At 55.4% G+C, this 16,671-nt stretch overlaps 2 protein-coding genes across 21 annotated transcripts in view; one reads left to right on the top strand and one right to left on the bottom strand.

The window, feature by feature from the left end:
* PRKCSH (PRKCSH beta subunit of glucosidase II) overlaps window positions 1-2,250 on the bottom strand; it is a 15,089-nt gene extending 12,839 nt beyond the window's left edge. For 4 of the 18 annotated variants that reach the window (XM_065535425.1, XM_074025972.1, XM_074025976.1 and 1 more), the window contains exons 1-5: window positions 1,930-2,250; window positions 1,684-1,839; window positions 1,375-1,491; window positions 214-309; window positions 61-118 (exon numbers count right to left, since the gene is read on the bottom strand). In XM_065535425.1, the coding sequence (XP_065391497.1) occupies window positions 61-118; window positions 214-309; window positions 1,375-1,491; window positions 1,684-1,762 (350 nt within the window). In that variant the 5' untranslated portion in view covers window positions 1,763-1,839; window positions 1,930-2,250. The remainder of the gene's footprint in view (window positions 1-60; window positions 119-213; window positions 310-1,374; window positions 1,492-1,683; window positions 1,840-1,929) is intronic. The other 14 variants (XM_065535424.1, XM_005588040.4, XM_074025975.1 and 11 more) reach the window with 4 other exon arrangements.
* On the top strand, window positions 2,109-16,671 carry ODAD3 (outer dynein arm docking complex subunit 3). 3 transcript variants are annotated; one of them, XM_015440608.3, is made up of 13 exons: window positions 2,109-2,190; window positions 6,861-6,982; window positions 7,103-7,180; window positions 11,129-11,299; window positions 11,388-11,489; window positions 11,601-11,726; window positions 11,906-12,028; window positions 13,255-13,407; window positions 14,412-14,572; window positions 14,646-14,802; window positions 15,434-15,589; window positions 16,055-16,139; window positions 16,328-16,671. In XM_015440608.3, the coding sequence occupies exons 1-13, from the start codon at window positions 2,109-2,111 to the stop codon at window positions 16,438-16,440; spliced, it is 1,629 nt and encodes a 542-aa protein (XP_015296094.2). In that variant the 3' UTR covers window positions 16,441-16,671. The 3 variants fall into 3 exon arrangements, 2 of the variants coding, with proteins under 2 accessions (XP_015296094.2, XP_005588101.2); XR_012428420.1 differs by lacking the exon at window positions 2,109-2,190 and adding an exon at window positions 2,764-3,112 and having other exon boundaries at window positions 13,255-13,514; XM_005588044.4 differs by lacking the exon at window positions 2,109-2,190 and adding an exon at window positions 2,764-3,112.

Raw genomic sequence — 16,671 nt, 5'->3', positions numbered from 1 at the left:
GAGTGGAGCCAGGCAAAGTAGTGGAGTGGGGTGATGGGAGGGGTACTGTCACCCACATACTTGCAGGTGTTCTCACAGACGATGCCGCTGTTGTACTCGTCTGTTCCATCGCAGCAGTCTGTGGCAGAGGCAGAAGCCGAGATCAGACCTGGCAGTGCCTCCACCCTCCCTCCCTCTACCACCTTTCCAGAATCCTGGTGCATCGTCACTTACCACAAACACCATCGTTGACCCGGCTAGAGGGGATATACAGGGGCTTATAGCCAGTGTTGGTGCAGTGGAAGCTGCCGTTAGGACAGGCAGCCGTGCCTGTGAGGAAGAAGGGAGGGAAGGTTTTCAGTCAGGTGAGGGCCAGACGTGTCCCATCCATCCACAGACAAGAGCCCCCGACCCACCCTGCACACAGAGAGCACAAGAAACATAAGGACCAAAGGAAGGGAAGAGTTGTACCCGGCACACCCCGGGCTTGAAACAAAGCTTTCCAGCGCTGCCTCCTGCCTCGTCTCACTGAGGTCCTTCAAAATAGGGTCTCTGCCTGGCGCTGTGGCTCACGCCTGTAATCTCAGCACTCTGGGAGGCCGAGATGGGTGGATCACCTGAGGTGATGAGTTTGAGACCAGCCTGGCCAACATGGTGAAACCCCGTCTCTACTAAAAATACGAAAAATTAGCTGGGCATGGTGGCGTGCGCCTGTAATCCCAGCTACTCAGGAGGCTGAGGCAGGAGAATCGCTTGAGCCTGGGAGGCGGAGGTTGCAGTGAACCAAGACCGTGCCACTGCACTCCAGCCTGGGCGATAAGAGTGAAACTCCATCTCAAAGAAAATTCAAAACAAAACGGCCTCATCCAGGCACGGTGGCTTGCACCTGTAACCCCAGCACTTTGGAAGGCCAAGGCAGGAGGATGACTTGAGCCCAAGAGTTCCAGGCTGCAGTGAGCTACAATCATGCCACTGTACTCCAGCCTCGGCAACACAGCAGGACTCTGTCTCTTCAAAAAACAGAAAAACAAAAAGCCAGGGTTTCCCTTCACCTCTGTCTCCTGCTGGATTGCTCTTGGCCCCACCCTGTCTCCCACTTCCAGGGGTTTGCCCATGTTGGCCCCTCCATCTGCAGCACCCTCGGGATTTAACTGAAACCTCACCTCCTTGGAGGAGCCTTTTCTGACCCCTAGGCTTGGGAGTAGGAGGACTCTGGGCTCCTCCAGCTGCCCGGGGCCATAAGACTGACCACTGACCACTGACTACTGACTGCTGGGCTTGTTTCTGCCCACTCAAGGGGGAGTCAGCATAGGGAGTATCTTGGTCACACAGACAGGGCCTGGCAATGAGCAGCGTTCAATAAATATCTGATGGATGAACAGAGAAAAGGCTCACCTGGCTCGTCAGAGCCATCTTTGCAGTCGCAATAGTCATCGTTGACCTGATCGAATGGGATGGTGGCCGAACCGTCCAGGCAGGTGAAAGGCTTGGACTCATCATAGAAGTGATGATCTGTGGGGTGCAGGAAGCTCAGCCCAGGGCAGGAAAGCGCCTTCTCCATCAAATACCACCTCTGTCCTCCCACCCCCACCAGCGGAGCACTACCGGGAAACTGAGGCAAAAGGTTGTAAATGCCTATCCCCAAGGCCCAATGTTGGCCCCTCCCACCTCCAGCCTGGCGGGAGGGTGAACAGGAGGACTCACTGGTGAGGGAGACGCCCCGGGGCCTCTTGACCTCCACGGCCCAGCACATGGGTAGCAGCAGAAGGAGCGGCAGCAGCATCTCGCCAGAGGCTCTGAGGCCCGAAACGGGTTCTGTGGGAGGAAGCTGACAGCGGGAAGACGCGCTGTGTCTTCACGCTGCAGGAAGAAAGGGGATCCCGGTCAGTGGGAGAGGGCTACTTCCAGCCAATTGGATTCCTCCATCGCTTCCAGGCAATGAGGCCTCACTTTGTTTCCGATATGGGGGCGAGGGGCAGCGATCTCCCCAATCCTGGCCAGTCTCACTTTGCTCAAATCAATGGCGAGGATCTCAAGATCTCAAAACCTCCGCTCCCTGTGCCCAATTGTGACCCAATTCCCGCCAACGGGCCAAAGGGATTAACAGTTTCCGCCGTCCACACCCACATATGCACCCTCCGGTTGCCCCCTGCAGGAAACTGAGGTGCCCTCCCACCCGCTCGTTCACACCTACACGGGGCCGGAGCAAAGGTCACTATCCACCGCGCCCCTCTTGACCGGCAGCCACGGTTCCTGCTGCAGAAAGAAAGCGGAACTGTCTGGACCCGTCACTTCCGGTCGTACGTCCCGCACCGCGAACGGGGAGTCAGGGTAGCCATGTTGGGAGAGTCAGGAGTAGGGGCGGTGCCAAAGCCGAGACGGCCATCTTGGGCAGGACTGTGAAGCCTTAGAGAGGATGGTTCTGAGGGCTAGCTCTTAATGGCGGCGCAACGTACCTCCATCTTGGGAGTGGCGGCTTCTCAAGCCGGAAAGAAAGTTCCTGAAAAATGCGCACGAACCCCCAGGGGCGGGATAAGGTTGCGGGGGACGGGGGTAAGGAAACGGAATGAGCACGTGACCCCAAAGTGCCCAGATCGTCTGTCCTGTAGCGCGGCTCTGCCCCGCCCCTCTGTTGGGACCGCCCCTCTATGCAGCCTCAGCCAATGAGAACGCACTGTCAGCCACGGAACGCGGGTGGTCTCCATGGAAACACTGGCGGGAGACGGGAGGCGGTTACCTAGCAACCGAGAGATGCGGAGAGCAACCACCTAGCGGTCGGAAAGTGCATTTTTCAGAGCCCTAGGAATCCGAGCTGACGGATCCCTGACAGGAGCGACTGACTCCTAGTTGTCCCCCTAACCCCTAGGGGCCTTCGGCCCCAACCCCATCATGACATCTCCCCTGTGCAGGGCGGCCTCCGCCAACGCCCTGCCTCCTCAGGACCAGGTTTCGACGCCGTCTTCCAAGGTCAAGGGCAGGGAGGCTTCGGGCAAACCCAGCCACCTCCGAGGCAAGGGAGCAGCCCAGGCCTGGCCCCCCGGCCATTCCAAGGGAGGATCCTTCCACAGAGATGCCGGGAAGCCCTCTGTGCACGCTCAGGTGGCTGAGTTACATAAAAAGATACAACTGTTAGGTAAGATGGCTCCAGAGGGTACAGAGGGTCAGGGGTCAACAGTGCCCATCCAATCTTCTGACCAGGCATGGTGTGACAAAGGTATTTCTCCAGCATGAGTCTAGGTGAACAGTTTCTGGGCAAAAACTCATACTTGATTCATGTTTTTCATCCTCTCTCAAAACTTCTCATGAGTTCAGAACCGAATGAACTGTACTTCATACTTTCCTGTAATTTATTTTCTCTCTCTCTCTCTTTTTTTTTTGGCAGAAATCTCACTCTGTTGCCAGGCAGGAGTGCAGTGGAACGATCTGGTCTCACTGCAACCTCCGCCTCCCAGGTTCAAGCAATTCTCCTGCCTCAGCCTCCAGAGTAACTGGGACTACAGGCACGCGCCACCATGCCCAGCTAATTTTTGTGTTTTTAGTACAAAGGGGTTTCACCATATTGGCCAGGGTGGTCTCAATCTCTTGACCTCGTGATCCGCCCACCTCAGCTTCCCAAAGTGCTGGCTAGGATTACAGGTGTGAGCCACTGCACCCGGCCTTTTTTTTTTTTTTTCTTTTTTTTTAGACAGGGTCTTGCTCTGTTGCCTAGGCTAGAGAGCAGTGGCATGATCTCGGCTCACTGCAATCTCTGCCTCCCAGGTTCAAGTAATTCTCCTGCCTCAGCCTCCTGACTAGCTGGGACTACAGGTGCATGCCACCACACCTAATTTTTATATTTTTAGTGGAGACAGGATTTCACCATGTTGGCCAGGCTGGTCTCGAACTCCTGATCTCAAGTGATCCACCGGCCTTGGCCTCCCAAAGTGCTAGGATTACATGTGTGAGCCACTACGCCCAGCCTTCTTTCTTTCTGACAGGTTCTTGCTATGCTGTTCAGGCTGGAGTGCGGTGGTTCGATAATAGCTGGGCTCAAGCGAGCCTTCCACCTCAGCCTCCTGAGTAGCTGGGACTACAGGCATATGTCACTGTGCTTGGCTAATTTTCTTACTTTTTGTAGAGATGGGGTCTCACTATGCTGCCCAGGCTGGTCTCGAACTCCTGGGTTTGAGCAATCCTTCCTCCTCAGCTTCCCAAAGTGCTGGGGTTATAGGCATGGGCCACCGCACCTGGCCTGAGCATAGATTTTAGAGCCAGATTTTCTGGGTTGGAATCCTGACTCTGCATAATAGTTGTCAGCCTTGGGGGACTAAGAGTAACCTAATTGTTCTCAGTTTCTCCATGTGTGAAATGGGGATAGTAACGGTACAACATAGGTACCTGAAATGTGTAAAGTACTTAGAACAGTGCCTGGCACATAGCAAAGTACCATAAGGTGTAAACCAATGGTTCTTGTTAGAAAAGGGTTAGTTTGCCCCACAGTGGCCATTTGGCAATGTCCTAAGACATTGAGACCAGTATGGCCAACACGGTGAAACTCCGTCTCTACTAAAAATACGAAAAATTAGCCAGGCATGGTGGCGGGCATGTCTGTTGTGGGTGTGTGTCTTCCACTGGCATCTAGCGGGCAGAGGTGAAGGTGCTGCCCAACATGCTACAAAACACAGGAGAGCTCCCCACAGCAAATAATTATTCGGCCCAGTTGGTCATCCTGAGGTTGCAGAATCCTTGTGTATAAGCCATTATTATTGTTTTTGTTGATATTATTAAGAGGTAATCATGGCTGGGCGAGGTGGTTCACGCCTGTAATCCCAGCACTTTGGGAGGCCGAGGCGGGCGGATCACGAGGTCAGGAGATCGAGACCATCCTGGCTAACACAGTGAAACCCCATCTCTACTAAAAATACAAAAATTAGCGGGGCGTGGCGGCGTGCGCCTGTAGTCCCAGCTGCTGAGGAGGCTGAGGCAGGAGAATGGTGTGAACCCGGGAGGCGGAGCCTGCAGTGAGCCGAGATCGCACCACTGCACTCCAGCCTGGGCGACAGAGCGAGACTCCATCTCAAAAAAAAAAAAAAGGCCGGGCGCGGTGGCTCAAGCCTGTAATCCCAGCACTTTGGGAGGCCGAGACGGGCGGATCACGAGGTCAGGAGATCGAGACCATCCTGGCTAACACGGTGAAACCCCGCCTCTACTAAAAAATACAAAAAACTAGCCGGGCAAGGTGGCGGGCGCCTGTAGTCCCAGCTACTCGGGAGGCTGAGAAAGGAGAATGGCGTAAACCTGGGAGGCGGAGCTTGCAGTGAGCTGAGATCCGGCCACTGCACTCCAGCCTGGGCGACAGAGCGAGACTCCGTCTCAAAAAAAAAAAAAAAAAAAAAAGGGTAATCTTGCATGATTGCTTGTGACCTTAAGCAATTTAATCAGCCCAAGCCTCTGTCTTCTCATCTGTGCAAGGCGTATGATATGCCTATGCATATGGATACCTATTGGCACATGATATATGGCATTTGGAAACCTCTTAGTCCAACATCCAAAACATAATAAATGCTCAAAGTGAAGTACAGTTGATCCTTTAACACCATGTGTTCACGTATATCATTCATCCTTTCAAGTTTAAAAAAATTGAGATGGGCAGGCTGGGTGTGGTGGTTCATGCCTGTAATCCTAGCACTTTGGGAGGCTGAGGCAGAAGGATTGCTAGAGGCCAGGAGTTCGAGACCAGCCTGGGCAACATAGACCCTTGACTCTACAAAAAATAAAGTAGCTGGATGTGGTAGCACATGCCTCTAGTCCTAGCTACTTGGGAGGCTGAGGCAGGAGGACTGCTTGAGCCCAGGAGGTTGAGGCTTCAGTGAGCAATGATAGCACCACTGCACTTCAGCCTGGGTGACAGAGCAAGACCCAGTCCCAAAAAAGAAAAGAAAAGAAAATACAACAGTCATGGGATGCAAAACTTGAGTATACAGAGGGACAACCGTTTGTATCTGCAGTTTCCACAGGGCTCACTGTAGGACTTGAGTATGGAAGGATTTTGGTATACTCGGATCCTGGAACCAATTATCTGAGTATACCCAGGGACAGGGGTTTTTTTTGTTTGTTTGTTTGTTTGTTTTGAGATGGAGTCTTGCTCTGTTGCCCAGGCTGGAGTGCAGTGGCAGGATCTCGGCTCACTGCAGCCTCCACCTCCGGAGGTCAAGTGATTCTCGTGCCTCAGCCTCCCGTAGCTGGGATTACAGTCACCTGCCATCATGCCCAGCTAATTTTTGTAGAGGCGGGGTTTCACCATGTTGGCCAGGCTGGTCTTGAACTCAGGCGGATGACCTCAGGTGATCCGCCCACCTCTACCTCCCAAAGTGCTGGGATTACAGGAAAGAGCCATTGTGCCCAGCCTCACACCTGGCTAATTTTTGTATTTCTAGTAGAGACGGGGTTTTACCATGTTGGCCAGGCTCAGGCTGATCGACGATTGCATTCTTACAATATTAAGTTGATGAGGCCAGGCGCGGTGGCTCACGCCTGTGATCGCAGCACTTTGGGAGCCCGAGGCGGGCAGATCACCTGAGGTCGGGAGTTCGAGACCAGCCTGACCAACATGGTGAAACCCCGTCTCTACTAAAAATACAAAATTAGCCAGGTGTGGTGGCACATGCCTGTAATCCCAGCTACTTGGGAGGCTGAGGCAGGAGAATCTCTTGAACCCGGGAGGCAGAGGCTGTGATGAGCTGAGATTGCACCATTGCACTCCAGCCTGGGCAACAAGAGCGAAACTCTGTTTCAAAAAAAAAAAGTTGATGATTGCAAAAAAGGTCTTCCCTCTGGGATATTGCACCCACCCAGCCACCCTCCCAGTAACTGTGTGTCTGTCCACTTCCCCTGCCTGCCAGAGGGTGACCGGAAGGCTTTTTTTGAGAGCTCTCAGTGGAACATTAAGAAGAACCAGGAGACCATCAGTCAGCTCCGCGAGGAGACTAAGGCACTGGAACTAAAGCTGCTGGACCTGCTCAAGGTAAGGGGCGCAGGGGTGGGTGGAGGGTTCCTGTGGCAGGGATGGGGGGAGCAAGGAGGTAGCACCTGGCCTCAGGGGGAAGAGGCATGCTGAAAGGTGACTGGACTTCCCTCCTTGCAGGGAGATGAGAAAGTTGTCCAGGCAGTGATTCACGAATGGAAGTGGGAGAAGCCATACCTGAAGAACAGGACAGGCCAGGTTTGCCCACCCTCACTCCACCTCCTCCTTCATTTCCAGCCTGGGTCCCCTCACCTATGAACTCCAGGCTCACCCTCTCCAATCCTTCCTGCACAGTAGCTGCCATTCGTATGCTCATTCAATTAAATCTTTATTACTAACTGTCCTTGTATCTGGCATCCTGGCATGGTAGTAAATGCAGTGAAAAAGCAGACCAAGTCTCCACTTCTAAAAGCAGCTCATATCCTAATAGGGAAAACAGGTTTAAAAAAAAAAAATCACAGCCGGGTGCAGTGGCTCACGTCTGTAATCACAGCACTTTGGGAGGCCGAGGCAGGCAGATCACCTGAAGTCGGGAGTTCGAGACCAACATGGAGAAACCCCCGTCTCTACTGAAAATACAAAACTTAGCTGGGTGCGGTGGCGCACATTTGTAATCCCAGCTACTCAGGAGGCTGAGGCAGGAGAATCGCTTCAACCTGGGACGTGGAGGTTGCAGTGAGCTGAGATCACACCATTACACTCCAGTCTGGGCAACAAGAGCGAAATTCCATCTCAAAAAATAAATAAATAAATAAAATTAAAAAAAAAATTTTTTGAAGTCACTTGAACCCCGGGGGCAGAGGCTGCAGTGAGCTGAGGTTGTGCCACTGTGCTCCAGCCTGGGCGACGGACGTGAGACTCCGTCTCAAAAAAAAAAAAAACAAAACAATGACCGACCAGTGGCACATGTGTGTAATCCCAGCTACTCGGGAGGCTGAGGCTGAAGGATTGCATGAGCCTAAAAGTCTGAGACTGTAACGAACCACGATTACACCACTGCACTCTAGCCTGAGTGACAGTACAACCTGTTTCTTTAAAAAAAAAAAAAAAAGAAAAAAAAGGCCGGGTGCAGCGGCTCACGCCTGTAATCCCAGCACTTTGGGAAGCTGAGGCGGGCAGATCACGAGGTCAGGAGATCGAGACCATCCTGGCTAAACCCCGTCTGTACTAAAAATACAAAAAATTAGCAGGACGTGGTGGCGGGTGCCTGTAGTCCCAGCTACGCAGGAGGCTGAGGCAGGAGAATGGCTTGAACCCAGGAGGCGGAGCTTGCGGTGAGCTGAGATTGGTGCCACTGCAGTCTAGCCTGGAAACAGCGTGAGACTCCGTCTCAAAAAAACAAAAACAAACAAAAAAACAGAAACAAAAGATAAAAAATCAAAATAAAGGCCAGGCGCGGTGGCTCGTGCCTGTAATCCCAGAACTTTGGGAGGCCGAGGTGGGCGGATCACCTGAGGTTGGGCGTTCGAGACCAGCCTGGTCAACATAGCAAAACCCCGTCTCTATTAAAAATACAAAAAATTAGCTGGGCATGGTGGTGCATGCCTGTAATCCCAGCTACTCGGGAGGCTGAGGCAGGAGAATCACTTGAACCCAGGAGGTGGAGGTTGTGGTGAGCCGAGATCATCCACTGCACTCCAGCCTGGGCCACAGGACCAAAACTCTGTCTCAAAATAAATAAATAAATAAATAATAAAAAATAAAACACAGTCTAGGCATGGTGGCTCATGCCTGTAATGCCAGTGCTTTGGGAGGCCAAGGCTGGAGGATTGCTTGAGCCCAAGAGTTCGAGACCAGCCTGGCAACATAGTGAAACTTTGACTCTACAACAAATACAAAAGATTAGCCAAATGTGGTGGCGCAGGACTCTAGTCCCAGCTACTCGCCAGGCTAAGGTGGGAGGATCATTTGAACTGGGGAGGTCGAGGCTGCAGTGAGTCATGTTCGTGCCACTGCACTCCGGTCTGGGTGACAAAGCAAGGCCTTGTCTCAAAAAATAATTTTTTTTTTTTTTTTTTTTAATTTGAGACGGAGTCTCGCTCTGTCGCCCAGGCTGGAGTGCAGTGGCCGGATCTCAGCTCACTGCAAGCTCCGCCTCCCGGGTTTATGCCATTCTCCTGCCTCAGCCTCCGGAGTAACTGGGACTACAGGTGCCCACCACCTCGCCTGGCTAGATTTTTGTATTTTTTAGTAGAGACGGGGTTTCACCGTGTTAGTCAGGATGGTCTCGATCTCCTGACCTCGTGATCCGCCCGTCTCGGCCTCCCAAAGTACTGGGATTACAGGCTTGAGCCACCGCGCCTGGCCTCAAAAAATAATTTTTTTTTTTTTTTTTTTTGAGACAGAGTCTCGCTCTGTAGCCCAGGCTGAAGTGCAGTGGCCGGATCGCAGCTCACTGCAAGCTCCGCCTCCCGGGTTTACGCCATTCTCCTGCCTCAGCCTCCCGAGTAGCTGGGATTACAGGCGCCCGCCACCTCGCCCGGCTAAGTTTTTTCGTATTTTTTAGTAGAGACGGGGTTTCACCGTGTTAGCCAGGATGGTCTTGATCTCCTGACCTCGTGATCCGCCCGTCTCGGCCTCCCAAAGTACTGGGATTACAGGCTTGAGCCACCGCGCCTGGCCTCAAAAAATAATTTTTAAAATTAAAAGGCTGGGCATGGTGGCTCACGCCTGTAATCCCAGCACTTTGGGAGGCCGAAGTGGGTGGACCACTTGAGCTCAGAATTTCATGACCAATCTGGGCAACATGATGAAACCCTGTCTCTACCAAAACTACAAAAACGTAGCCAGGCGTTGTGGCATGTGTCTGTGGTCCCAGCTACTGAGGATGCTGAGGAAGAAGGATCACTTTAGCTCAAGGGGCAGAGGTTGCAGTGAGCCAAGATCGAGTCACTGTACTCCAGCCTGAGTGACAGGGTAAGACCCCATCTCAAAAAACAAAACAAAATAAAACTGGGCTGGGTACAGTGGCTCATGCGTGTAGTCTCAGCACTTTGGGAGGCCCAGGAAGGAGGATGGTTTGGGCCCAGGAATTCGACACCAGCCTGGGCAACATAGCGAGACCCTGCCTGTATAAATTTTTTTGTTTGTTTTTTGGTTTTTTTTGAGACGGAGTCTCACTCTGTCGCCCAGGCTGGAGTGCAGGTGCATGATCTCGGCTCACTGCAAGCTCCCCCGCCAGGTTCACACCATTCTCCTGCCTCAGCCTCCCAAGTAGCTGGGACTACAGGTGCCCGCCACCACGCCTGGCTAATTTTTTGTATTTTTAGTAGAGATCTGGTTTCACCATGTTACCCAGGATGTTCTCGATCTCCTGACCTCATGATCTGCCTGCCTTGACCTCCCAAGGTCCTGGGATTACAGGTGTTAGCCACCGCGCCTAGCCTAAACAATTTTTTTAAAAGAAAAAAATGGCCAGAAGTCAGCCGGGTGAGGTGGCTCACGTCTGTAATCCCAGCACTTTGGGAGGCCGAGGCAGTTGGATCACCTGAAGTCAGGCATTCGAGACCAGCCTGGCCAACATGGTGAAACCCTGTCTCTACCCAAAATACAAAAATTAGCCGGGTGTGGTGGCACATGCCTGTAATCCCAGCTACTTGGGAGGCTGAGACAGGAGAATTGCTTCAACCTGGGAGACGGAGGTTGCAGTGAGCCAAGATCGTGCCAGTACACTTCAGCCTGGGCAACAGAGCGAAACTTCTTTTCAAAACAAAACAAAACAAAACAAAAATTAGCCAGGTGTGCTGGTGGGAGCCTGTAATCTCAGCTACTTGGGAGGCTGAGGAGGAGAATGGCGTGAACCCAGGAGGAGGAGGTTGCAGTGTGCCGAGATTGCCCCACAGTACTCCAGCCTGGGCGACAGAGCAAGACTTCATCAAAAAGAAAAAAGAAAAGAAAAGAGAAAAAAATTTTTGTTTTAAATTTGTAGAACCCTGAGCCGATGTAAGATCACCAAGGTGGTGGATATAGACAGAGAGAAGACCCTGGTGCTCTCTCTCCAAAAACAGCACAGAAGGGGTGGCCAGGGAGGTGGGTAGAAAACGGGAGAGGGGAGTCCTGGAAGATATGGGAGAAGGAAGGGAAGAAGGGCTAGATGTGTGTCGGGGTAGGGTGTTCAGGCCCCTGCTTTCGCTCCCCTCCTTGCAGCAGGCCCTGGAGCACCTAGACCACCGGCTGAGGGAGAAGGTGAAGCAGCAGAACGCCCTGCGTTACCAGGTGGTGTTGCGGAAGAGGCGGCTGGAGGAGCTCCAGCTGCAGCACAGCCTGCGCCTTCTGGAGATGGCGGAGGCGCAAGACAGCCACACGGAGGTGGCCAAGGTAGGGGCGGGTGAGGCCTGCAGGGCAGAGGGTCGTGTGGGAGGGACTGAGTGCGGAGGGCCCTCAGCCCAGCCCTGCTGCTCTCCAGACCATGCGGAACCTGGAGAACCGCCTGGAGAAGGCCCGGATGAAGGCGCAGGAGGCCGAGCACATTACCAGCGTGTACCTGCAGCTCAAGGCCTATCTAATGGTAGGGACTTGGAGGGCTCGGGTGAGATGGCAAGCAGGGAGGGCGGGCTTAGCCAGGGACAACAGTCACAGGCCTGCCCCATCTTCCCAACCGCTCCCCATCACGCCCCAGGACGAGAGTCTTAACTTGGAGAACCGGCTGGACTCCATGGAGGCTGAGGTGGTGAGGACCAAACATGAACTGGAAGCACTGCACTTGGTGAACCAAGAGGCCCTCAATGCTCGGGACATTGCCAAGGTGCCACCCCTCTTGCTCTCAGCCATCCTGCCCAGATGCCGCGGTCTCCCAGCTTGAGAATCTGACCTCAGCTGTCCCTGAGCTTCCCCAACGCCCCCGCCCCCATCTATCTCCCAGCACCCTGCGGCGGGCAGCGATAGGTGCCAGCTGGTCTCCCTGCTCCCCTGCCTGCCCTCCAGAACCAGCTGCAGTACCTGGAGGAGACCTTGGTTCGAGAGCGCAAGAAGCGAGAACGCTACATAAGTGAGTGCAAGAAGCGTGCCGAGGAGAAGAAACTGGAGAACGAGCGCATGGAGCGCAAGGTGGGCGCACCCAGGGGTGCGCGCCTGTGACTCCAGCCCTGCCGGGCACAAACCAGCCATGCCCTGGCTCTACCTCATCCTAGGCCTTCTCCCGCTTCCTAAGGTTCTCCTAACTCCGCCCCCTCTCTGACTTCACCCCCATTTAGTGCAAAGACTCCTCCCACATCTCTGACCCCGCCTCTCCTCCCCTCCCCTCCTACGCGACAGCACCATTTTGGCTCTGACATGGCCTCCAGCCTTCCCCTTGCTCAGTGACTCCTACCCATCCTTTCCCAACTGACTAGACTGCCTGTCCTAAATCTGACCCTGCCTCTAACCCAACCCTTGCTTAAGGCTCCGCCCCCTCACTCTTGGCCCCGCCCCTGCACCTGCCCTGAGGCTGCCACTCATCCAGCCCTCACCAAGGTATTTTTTTTTTTTTTTTGAGACGGAGTCTCGCTCTGTCTCCCAGGCTGGAGTGCGGTGGCGCGATGTCGGCTCACTGCAAGCTCCGTTTCCCGGGTTCACGCCGTTCTCCTGCCTCAGCCTTCCCAGCAGCTGGGATTACAGGCGCCCGCCACCACGCCAGGCTAATTTTTTTTGTATTTTTAGTAGAGACGGGGTTTCACCGTGTTAGCCAGGATGATCTCGATTTCCTGACCTTGTGATCCGCCCGCCTTGGCCTCTTAAAGTGCTGGGATTACAGGCGTGAGCCACCGCGCCCGGCCAAGGGTTTTTTGTATTTTTTTTTTTTTTTTTTGGTAGTTTTTTCTGTGTGTGTGTGTGCGTATATATATATATTTTTAGACAGGGTCTCACTCTGTCGCTCAGACTAATTATAGCTTACTGCAGCCTTGAGCTCAAGCGATCCTCTCACCTCGGCCTCCCAAGTAGCTGGGACTACAGGCGCCCTACCACGCCCTGCTAATTTTTGCATTTTTTGTAGAGATGGGGTTTCGCCATGTTGCCCAAGCTGGTCGCGAACCCCTGGGCTCAAACGATCCTCCGGCCTCAGCCTCCTAAAGTACTGGAATGAAAGGCGTGAATCACAGCCACCACCACCCGCGCTCGACCTTGTCCCACTTTCTGCCCGGGTGCCTTTATCTGGCCCCAAGCTTTTGCGCTCTCCCTTCTCTCCAGTTTGAGCCCTGTTCCCTCCTGGGCCCCAGTCTGGATCCCCCTCCCCGGCCTCCGCCCTAAGCGCTGTCCACGGGCTGACCCTGGCTCTGACCTCAACCCACGAGCAGACGCACCGTGAGCACCTACTGCTACAGTCTGAGGACACCACCCAGGACAGCCTGCATGCCAAGGAGGAGGAGCTGCAGCAGCGCTGGAGCATGTACCAGATGGAGGTGATCTTTGGCAAGGTCAAGGACGCCACTGGCACTGCCGAGACGCACGTGAGTTCTGCCCGCAGCCCTCTCCGCCCTGCCCCGTCCACCCCAGATGGGCCCCAGGGGTGCCCAGGCTGGTGAAACCGGCACACCCTGCCTCCCCTCTCTGCCAGGTCAGTTCTTCAGCTCACAAACCTACTCCTTTCTTGAAAAACATCCCTTCCCCCTCCAGCTACCGTTCAGTTTTCCTGCTGCCCTTCACAGCAAAACCCCCAGGAGCTGTCCACACTCGCTGTCATTTCTACACTCGCCTTCCGTTCTCTCTTGAACCATGCTAATTCCTTTGCCGTGCCAGCTCTAGGAGAACTGAGTTTCCTCTCTTGTTCTGTCTCCAGTGTCTGTAACATGGTCTGTGACCCAGTAGACCGCTCAGATCCTGGCAAGTGGGGTCCCTGCGCTGGGTCCCTCACTTTACAGCGTCTTCTTTGCATTATTCTAAGACCAATGTGTCCCCTTTGGGTCCTGGTTCCCGCCAGTGAACACTGGACCCCAACCCTGTTTCTCCCCTCTGGGTGCCCGCCAACCTGCTGCTGCCCCCATGGGGCCAACCCCTGAGGAGTTCCGGGACTCCCACCTATTGGAGGACACCTATGGGGTCATCTGGGGCACTGAGGCGCAGCCCCTTTCCAGATGTGGGCCTTGTGAGCAGATGGCTCCGAAGAAGGGAGGTATTTCCTGTGGGATCAGGCGAGATTCGCGGCCAGAAATTGATGGCACGTTGATTTTTGGAAAGAAGCTATGCTCGCCTGTCCAGCTGCCCCCGAATTTGAGCTGACTCAAATTCCTTATATAGGCCAGAAAGAGCCCCCGCAAAAATGATATATCCAGGGCTGCTCATCCTTGAAGCCACCCTGAGTCCAACCCACAGTGTCCCCATACATTGCTGTGCAAAAGACGCCAGCTCAGGCCACCTGTCCTGCGTGCGATAGGACGCAGGGTGGGGGAGAGGAGGTGGAGCGCCCCTGCGCCTCTCTAGGCCCTGGCTCTGACTGGGGCTGGGTGGCCCACAGTCGTTGGTGCGGCGGTTCGTGGCCCAGGGCGACACCTTCGCGCAGTTGGAGACGCTCAAGAGCGAGAACGAGCAGACGTTGGTGAGGCTGAAGCAGGAGAAGCAACAACTTCAGCGGGAGCTGGAAGACCTCAAGTACTCAGGGGAGGCCACGCTGGTGAGGTGAGGCGCCAGGGCCCTGGGGAGGGCGGTGGGGCGGGCTGAGACCCCGGGGTGACCTCCCGGCTCCCTCCAGCCAGCAGAAACTGCAAGCCGAGGCGCAGGAGCGTCTCAAGAAGGAGGAGCAGCGGCACGCCGAGGCCCAGGACCAGCTGGAGCGCGCCTTGCGGGCGATGCAAGTGGCCAAGGACAGCCTAGAGCACCTGGCCAGCAAGCTGGTCCACATCACTGTGGTAGGCCCCGCCCGGGGGGAAGCCCCACCAGGCCCTCACGGGACCAAAGAGGCGCAGCCACAAAGCAGGGGTTCCTGCCACACCCGCTTGCCCTGGGGAACGTGGCCTGCCACATCCTCTGTCCCGAACGTCAGAGGCCCCGCCCACAGGGGAAGCCCCACCCCATTCCCCGCCCCACCTCCCTGGGGAAGCTCTCACTCCCCAAGGAAGCCCAAGACTTCAGAGCCCCTGTCCCCTCTCAAGCTCCGCCTCCAAGGGAAAGAAGTCCCACCCTGTCCCAGAAAACCTCGGAGACCTATCTGCAATTCTGGAGCAACCCGAGACAGACGCCCTATCCTGCCCGCAGCAGAGGCCCATTTCTTCAGGAGGCCATCCCACAATGGTCTCCCTCGAATCCTTACTGTTCCCAAGAGGCCTCCCCGAAACCTTTTCATATAGAGCTAGAGTTCAGAGACTCCCCCATCGCAGACCCGGCCTTGATCTAAGTCCCCGCCCACAATGGCTAGGATGGCCCCTGTAGGTGGGCCCTTAGCTCCTAGGCCCAGCTCCCGAGAGAAAAGCCCCGCCCCTGGGTGGCGCCTTCCAATAGGCCCCACCCCTCTCGGCTGACCCGGCTCTACCTTGGCCACAGGAGGACGGCCGCTTCGTGGGGAAGGAGCTGGATCCCCAGGCAGATAACTATCTGCCAAGCCTGCTGGGCCTCGTGGAGGAAAAGCTGCTGAAATTGCAGGCGCAGCTCGGGAGCCACGACGTGCAGGAGATGCTGCGCCACATCGCTGACCGCGAGGTGCCCTGCAGCCCTGGGGCAGAGCTCCAGAGCTCTAGTAGTGGGGCTGGGTCGGAAAACCAGGGAACTGGGGGCCACTTCAAGAGACCAGAGTGCAGGCTGATCAGCCAGGAAGGGGTCTCGGGGACACAACGGGTGAGGTTTGAGGAGCTAGGGGTGAGCCCGAGCCACGAGGGAAGAAACCAGACGAGGTGCGGGCGGATCCCGGGAGGCTAGAGGACGCGGCTGGGGGATCGGGATGGGGAGAGGCCTATAGCAGGGCCCCAGAGACCAGGGGCGGACCTGAGTGATGAGGAGGCGAAGCTGGGTATCAAGGTGTCTGCTGAAGGAAGGATGGAAGTGGGCAATGGTCTCCAGTTGGAACCAGGGCATATCTCCGAATGGGGTAGGGAGGAGGGGGAATGTGATTTCTCGGTGGCCCCTGGCCCCTCCCACCTTCCTCTCTCACTTCCCATCCCCGCTTAGTTCCTCGCCAGCTTAGAGGGAAGGCTGCCCGAATACAACACCCGCATCACGCTGCCCCTTGCCACTCCCAAGGACAAGTTTTTTGGTCAGTATGGGTGGGGGGATGAAGGGGTGTGGTTAGGGCCCCAAGCTGGGGAACAGGAGGTTGTCCCATACCCTGCTCAAGGCCAAGGTGGGGGTGGAGTGGGGTGGTAAAGGGAAGGGGTACCAGGGATGGGGACCTGGATCCCTCATCGCTCCCTGCTCATCCCCCCACCACCGCCCCCCCCGTAGATGAAGAGAGTGAGGAGGAGGACAACCAGGTAGTGACCCGCGCATCGCTAAAGATCCGTTCCCAGAAATTAATCGAAAGCTACAAGAAGCACCGTCGCTCTCGGAGGCCCTAGAGTCGCCCTGACACCCACCTGGCGGCCCCCATCGGTGCCCCCAATCCCTCCGGGTCTAGCGCAGGCCCCACGGGGCCCCTTCAAGGGCTGAACGCGGCCCGGACAGGGAGCGGAGGCGGCCAGCGGCGCCCGGAGGGGAGGAAGGGGCCGGGCCAGACGTTCCCACAGTAAATCTCCCCAGCCGAGTCTGCCCCGGCCTCAGAGTTGCGCAATAAAGGTTACTGACCACGC

Source organism: Macaca fascicularis, chromosome 19 (genome assembly GCF_037993035.2).
Source record: "Macaca fascicularis isolate 582-1 chromosome 19, T2T-MFA8v1.1".
Classification (NCBI taxonomy): Eukaryota; Metazoa; Chordata; class Mammalia; order Primates; family Cercopithecidae; genus Macaca; species Macaca fascicularis.
The sequence above is the reverse complement of the archived record's forward strand: the minus strand, read 5'-3'. Positions and strand labels throughout refer to the sequence as shown.

Coding starts and splice junctions, on each gene's coding strand:
- ODAD3 (XM_005588044.4), top strand. CDS start 2,869: ATGACATCTCCCCTGTGCAGGGCGGCCTCCGCCAACGCCCTGCCTCCT. Junction 12,029..13,254: donor ACGAGCGCATGGAGCGCAAG/GTGGGCGCACCC, acceptor ACCCACGAGCAG/ACGCACCGTGAGCACCTACT. Junction 14,803..15,433: donor AGCTGGTCCACATCACTGTG/GTAGGCCCCGCC, acceptor CCTTGGCCACAG/GAGGACGGCCGCTTCGTGGG.